Genomic DNA, 7,500 nt, shown 5'->3' with positions numbered 1-7,500 from the left:
CATATTTAAGCTATAAAGATACTTATGTCACTGTTCAGCATAAAACCATTTGCTGCAACTTGAACCTTTGAAGTTATACTGATTCAACTACTCGATTAGCAAAATCATTCCACAACCTGATTATAGCTGGAATAAAACTTCTGGAATACTGTGTAGTATTGGGCCTCATAATGGAGAAGACCTGAGTATTAGAATTAACTGCTTACCCAATGTTACGAAGAGGAGGGAACTGTCTGGGAAGATCTTAATTTAAAGGATGGTCAGAATTATGAAAAATTTTACGCAATATGCATGATGAACTAATTGAACGACGATGCCAGAGTTTGCTGTCTAGATCAGGAATAAAAAAATTTAAGTTGCTGTCCAACAAATTAAGATGAGAATCAGCAGCTGAAGACCAGACAAGAGAACAATAGTGGAAAGAAGCTAAAACGAAAGAATTAAAAACACCTCTTCAGAATAGATTGATCACCGAAAATCTTGAAAGGCTTTCTCAATAAGCCAATTTTTTGTGCAATTGAAGAAGACACAGACCTAATGTGTTTCTCAAAAGTAAATTTGCTGTCGAGAATCACACCTAAAATTGTAAAGGTCATACAGAGTTAAAGGGACATTATCAATGCTGAGATCCGGATGTTGAGGAGTCACTGTCCTTGACCTTCATACAATCATTTTAGGTAGATCTCTATTAAGTGATTTAGCAACCCTAGATCTACATTCAGGAGATGGAATTGAAGGAAATAGAGTAGCATCATCTGCATATGCAACAAGCTTGTTTCCTAGACCAAACCACATGTCATGTGTATGTAGTATGAAAAGTAATGGGACAAGAACACTACCCTGAGAAACACCTGATATCATCACATTCCTATACTCGCTATGGTTCCCACCAATAATAACTCTTTGCAATCTATTACTAAAAAATATAATAATAATGCTAAGAAAAGACCCACCCACTCCCAACGGTTTGAGTTTGAAAACAAGGGCCTCATGATTAACACGGTTAAAGACAGCACTAAACTTAATGCCAATCATACGAACTTCCTGACCACTAAGGGAACTCTGTACAGTATTGGATATTTAAAAAAAAGGCATTACATGCTCCAAGGTCTTTACGAAAACCAAATTACAAACTAGGGAACAGATGATTACCTTCAGCAAACCTATTAAGACGTTTTGCCAGAAGACGTTCAAAAACTTTAGATAATATGGGAGTTATGGAAATTGGGCGGTAATCAGTGGGACTTGAGCTACCACAAACACATTTACATAGAGGAGTAACATTACCAATTCTCCAATAAGTACTAAAAGCTCCTCTTCTTGCTAACTTGCGCAAAATAACAGATAATTTTGGAACTAAGAAATCTGCTGTCTTTAGAAAAAATAATGGAAAAATACCATTTGGGTCTACAACTCCATAAGCATCAAGGTCCATCAACGGAGCTTTAATTTCACGATACCTAAAAGCTAAACCAGTTAGTTTAGGCTCTGGTAAACAGGAATGAGGGAGATCAAGTTTCTCATTACTCTGCTTACTGTCAAACACATCAGCCAAAAGGGTTGCATTTTCCTTTGAACAGTGAGTGACAGAGCCATCTGGTTTAAGTAAAGGAGGAACTTTTGCATCTACACCAAAGAGTACAGATATAAGGGTAGTTCACCACTTATGTTCTTGTGTTGTACCAGAAAGTGGTTTTTGATGGTTAAATTGTATCCCTTTTCAGTTGAAACATGGACTCTTAGCAAAAGCTCTGAGTATAGTTATTATTCCAAGACAAATCTGATATGTTACCCTTTCAAAGATGATAGGCCTCCTGCTTCTCCAAATAAGCACGTCTACAATCATCGTTGAACCATGGTACTGTAGCACACGAGAAGGGATACGCCTATCAATTATGTTGACTAGATTATCATTCAAAGGGAGAGCAGGATCAACACTACTGTACAATTGTGACCAATTCAAGCCCAAAAGATCATGCAAAATCCCATTCCAGTCTGCTTGAGATTTCATATAAATCTTACATGAGTATGATACATTAGGGACAGGTTATTCAGTCTTCATTACTAATGAAATCAAGGGATGATCAGATGTCCCAACTGGAGAACCAGCCTTACTTTTTATAACGCCAGGGGAGTCTGTGGATATGAGGTCCAAGCAGTTACCGGACCTGTGAGTAGCTTCACTCATGATTTGCTCACATCCCTTTTCTCTCTCTCCTCTCTCTCTCTCTCTCTCTCTCTCTCTCTCTCTCTCTCTCTCTCTCTCTGCAATATTTCTTCTTATCTCTAACTCATGACATGAGATATTACTTATGATTTGCATTGTACAATTATACCATCCTCTTCAAGATATATACTAATGAGAAATTGAATTTACCCTCCTAAACACATTATCAACGCTGTTTTTTTTTTTGTTTTTTTTTTTTTCTCCTTCAACTCAATGAATCATATTGCGCTAGAATTAATATCACATACGTAAGATATTTAATTTTTCCAAATATCACTCCCTATATAATTTCCCTAACATTTTCTGATTTTTCGTTTTCCGAAATATAAAAAAAAGTTCTTTTAACTCCACATCCCTTTCCCGTCATGAATTTTTGAACACTGTAACGTGAATAGGTACTTTGCGTTACATAACTATTTTCAAATAATATATCGAAGCTTGGATTATACGCCCCTAGCTATTTCTCTCAGTTATTTCTCTCGCATTCAAATCTGAAAGCTATGAGAGACTGTGCCACCCTTCTCTTATATGACCCTTATGATGTAAATGGATTTGGAAGCTTTTTTATATCCTTTTAAGTCGAAATAAAATAGGGGAACATTGTCCATGAAGCGTGAGCTTCTACTAAAGGGTCGAAGCTCTACGAATTTAGTCTTTTCCGCTGACTAAGAAATGAGTAATGTTTTTTGCTATTATTAATTCCGCCCACGAAGTTGGAAGGAGGTTATGTTTTACCCCATGTTTGTGTGTTTGTGAACAGCTTCTCGGCCACAATTTTGATCGCAGAGTAATGAAACTTGCAGGGATTAACTGTTATGCAAAAAACTGGAAATGAATAAATTTTAGAAGGCCAAGGTCAAAGGTCAAGCAAATGTCCAATTCACGTAATCAACCATAAGTTTGGACATTGATATCACAGAGACTTAAATCTTGGTTCATATTTGAGTGTATGAAAATATACGCAAATTAATACAAGTAAAGGTTAAGGTCAAGGTCGAGCAAAACGTCTAGAAATAAGCTACAGCGGTGGAGGTCTGCGCTCTACTGAGTTGCCCTCTAGTTTATAATAATATAGTATTGATATCCATTTTTATTTAGTTTATAGGAAAAGGGGTAGGAATTAGGAAGAGTTGAATCTGATTGTGCGCATATCAAACTAAGTATTTAGCCGTCATTTTTGACGGGTCGCGTACATTAGTTTATTACAGTTATTCAACCATGAAAAATATGACCTAGTATAATAATGTAGAAGGTGGTCTCTACCACGCAGTAAATAGCTTATAAATTTTAATATAGTCAGTTTTTTTTTATGAACATTTTTGTTACTGTTTTACAAATATTTTATTTTAATTGTTCATTACTTCTTATATCGTTTTTGTTTCCTTATTCCCTTTCCTCACTGGGCTATTTTTTTCCTGTTGTATCCCCGGGTCTTATATCATCTTGCTTCTCCAGCTGGGATTGTAGCTCAGCTAGTAGTAATAATAATAATCATAATAATGATAATATTGATTTTAATATGATCATAATTTTTTTATATGAATTTTTTCTCTAATGCATAATTTTGTCTTGATTTTAGCCATACCACATTTTCTTAACTAAATGTTGTCTTTTTCTATAAACATTTATAGTTTTAAAATTCGATTTTTAAAGTTAGAGTTTCTCCCCAGTTTCTATTTTACTTTTAACTGAGAGATCCAGTTTGCATTTATTGTTATTTTTGCTCCTGGCGAAAAGTCCCAATTTTCGTTTTCAATTTATATTTTTGATATATAGATACACTTTTATTTCCCCTTGTGTAACACAAAAGTTCTCTTTCCCTTTACAATTTTTCTCTTTTATTTTTTATTTTTTTTTTTATTCTTTTGTGTGTTGGACATCATTGTACTATCTGATCATTTTTGAAATATCTGTGTATTTGATTTTTCTCTTGAATGCAACAGAGACATATCTATACTCATCACTGAGGAAGGGTGACGAGTTGGTATGGGTGGGGGAGGGGCCTGATTGGGGAAGGAGCATGGGTGGGGGAGGGGCATTGGTGGGGGTGTGGCATGGATGGGGCAGGGGCATGAGTGGAGGAGGAAGGGTGACGAGTTGGTATGGGTGGGGGAGGGGCCTGATTGGGGGAGGAGCATGAGTGGGGGAGGGGCATGGGTGGGGGAGGGACATGGATGGGGCAGGGGCATGAGTGGAGGAGGGGCATTTGTTGGATGGGTGGAGGAGGGTATGAGTGAAGGAGGAGCATGAGTTAAGGAGGCGCATAGGGAATGAGGGGGATGGGTATGAGTTAAGGAAAGGCATGGGTGGGGGAGGAGCTTGAGTGAAGGAGGGGCATGGGTAAAGGAGTGACATGGGTTGGAGAGGGTTGGGTTTAAAGGTTACTAATGAATGGCAGAGGCAAGGGACAGTTGACAGTGCCCTAGAGTCTGATCATGTGTAAGCTCCCACTCCACCCAAGCTAGGACCAGGGAGGGCCAGGCAATGACTGCCAATGACTCAGCAGGTAGACTCATAGGCTCCACCCCATTCGTAGCTCATAAGGATAGTGAGGATGCAAACACTACAAGAAACTATCGAGCTTAAGCGAGACTCAAACTCCCGTCAAACAGATTGCCAGGCAGGGATGTTTCCAATAGGCTACCACAACCTAAGTATTAACGCTAATTTGATGCATTTATCTTGAACTAAGCTATCCTATAGTGATTTTTTTTAATGAGGTGCATTTGCACCGACTCGCAGGAGTGCCCTTTTAGCACGGAAAAGTTTCCTAATCGCTGATTGGTTGGACAAAATAATTCTAACCAATCAGCGGTTAGGAAACTTTTCCGAGCTAAAAGGGCACCATTGCGAGACAGTGCAAATGCGCCTCATTTAAAAAAAATGACTATAGGTATCTTGTCTCAGATGTTGTTGGCTCTGACCAGTAATTACACCATTGAGAAAAAGATATTAAATTTCGTCAATTTCACATGGAATTCACAATTTCTGCTAATTAGTATTTAGTTTCAAAGATACTAATTGCTTCCTTGTTTTCAAACTTACAGGTTGACATGATTTTATTTTCATTGTGTATATATATATATGTATATATATATATATATATATATATATATATATATATATATATATACATACATATATATACAAATATATGTACATATATATACATATATACACACACATATATATATATATATATATATATATATATATATATATATATATATATATATATATATAGGCTATATATATATATATATACACACACGCATATATATATATATATATATATATATATATATATATATATATATATATATATATATATATATATCTTAATGTTGTTTCCGATCTTGAGATATTTTATACTGTTTACTGTTACGTATGTATAGTTTATTTCCTTATTTCCTTTCCCCACTGGAGTATTTTCCTTGTTGTAGGCCTTAGGTTTGTAACATCCTCTTTTCCAACTAGGATTGTAACTTAGCTAATAATAATAATAATAATAATAATAATAATAATAATAATAATAACACAACCTAAGGACGTAGTAGTCTGTGTTTATGTTTGATATGTACGTGTGTTTGTGTGTGTGTATTTACTGATGAATTAAGAATGAAAGTAATATTATGAATAGAAAATTGGAAATAAAGCTTGTGTTATTCTGATTGCTAACAAAAGCTTAATTTGCAGGAGGCAAGAAAACAGATTGAAGTATAAATATAAAACTAGATTTTGAAAACGATAAAGAAAATGTTATTCTCGGAATGTCAAATTTATTTTTTGTTTATGGAGATTTTTTTCCTTTACTGGTAAATGAAAAGCTATTAAATCTTAATCACATAGCAAAGCATATTTATCTACTAAGCCGTACACCAGTAATCTCTCTCTCTCTCTCTCTCTCTCTCTCTCTCTCTCTCTCTCTCTCTCTCTCTCTCTCACAAAGCATACCCATCCTCTCTCTCTCTCTCTCTCTCTCTCTCTCTCTCTCTCTCTCTCTCTCTCTCTCTTACACACAAAGCATACCCATCCTCTCTCTCTCTCTCTCTCTCTCTCTCTCTCTCTCTCTCTCTCTCTCTCTCTCGGTCGAGATGACATTCTGATCAACCCTGTCAATAAAGGTAACGTTATCCTATCCTGCTATGACAACATTAAACTCAATTGGCCCGAAGAGCAATACGAGAGAGTTATTAGATATGTTTGGGGAAAAGAGTGCCACTCAGAGAGAGAGAGAGAGAGAGAGAGAGAGAGTCTGTGTAACGTCATAGAGTTTATTTTATTATTATTCGAGCAGGTAGGGAATTAAAGTAGATAAATTTTTAATGCATTTCTTATTACTAAAAATAAAACTAGTGGTCGCGACCCGTCAAAAATGACTGCTAATTGATTAAATATGCACGCACACGTACCCCCTCTGACAGGGGTTTGACTACTCCCTCTCTCTCCTTATCCTAGGGACGGGAAAGTATGCGTGACCGGATATATATATATATATATATATATATATATATATATATATATAGATAGATAGATAGATAGATAGATAGATAGAGTCTGTCTCTTTGTTTTATAGGGGAGATAGTTAATCGTAAATTATTGATCTTGTTCCATCCCTCTTTTGCCATCTTCGTTCACGGTACTTTTCATTTTGCAATCTATTGAGTATTTTAATTCATTTGATGGCTGTGAATAATCATTAATTTTTTACTTATTGCACGAGTTTCCTCAAATTTGTATTTCTCAATCCGGTTATTGATTATTCATCTATTCATTTAATCACAATTTTGATAATTTATATCCTTGGCTATTAGCTAAACCTTATTTTTCAAAGTTTGTGTTTAAATAAAGAATTCTTGAAAGAAATAGACTACACGAATTGGTTCACGAAGCAAAACAAGAGATGGCTGAAAAGCGTTACGACTTAGTTCATAAAGGAAAAGAATACTTGGCAGAAAAGGGTTACGATTTACTTCATGAAGGAAAAGAATACATGGCAGGAAAGCGTTACAACTTAATTCATGAAGGAAAAGAATACATGGCAGGAAAGCGTTACAACTTAATTCATGAAGGGAAAGAATACTTGGCTGAAAAGCGTTACGACTTAGTTCAAGAAGGAAAAGAAAAGATGGCAAAAAAGTGTTACGACTGAATTCAAGAAGGAAAAGAATAGATGGCAGAAAAGCGTTATGACTTTGTTTATGAAGGAAAGGAATATATGGCACAAAAGCGTTACGACTTAATTCAAGAAGGAAAAGAATAGAGGGCAGAAA

The 7,500-nt window shown here is 35.6% G+C and overlaps 1 protein-coding gene across 1 annotated transcript in view; it reads left to right on the top strand.

Annotated features, from left to right (window-relative positions):
• Positions 1 to 7,500, top strand: part of LOC137621969 (uncharacterized) — a 21,121-nt gene that overhangs the window by 1,295 nt on the left and 12,326 nt on the right. Inside the window, exon 2 of the mRNA XM_068352470.1 lies at positions 7,079 to 7,358. Within this exon, the coding sequence (XP_068208571.1) occupies positions 7,079 to 7,358 (280 nt within the window). The remainder of the gene's footprint in view (positions 1 to 7,078; positions 7,359 to 7,500) is intronic.

This window comes from Palaemon carinicauda, chromosome 2 (assembly GCF_036898095.1).
Source record: "Palaemon carinicauda isolate YSFRI2023 chromosome 2, ASM3689809v2, whole genome shotgun sequence".
NCBI lineage: Eukaryota > Metazoa > Arthropoda > Malacostraca > Decapoda > Palaemonidae > Palaemon > Palaemon carinicauda.
Note: the sequence above shows the minus strand (reverse complement) of the source record. Positions and strands in the feature narration are given on the sequence as shown.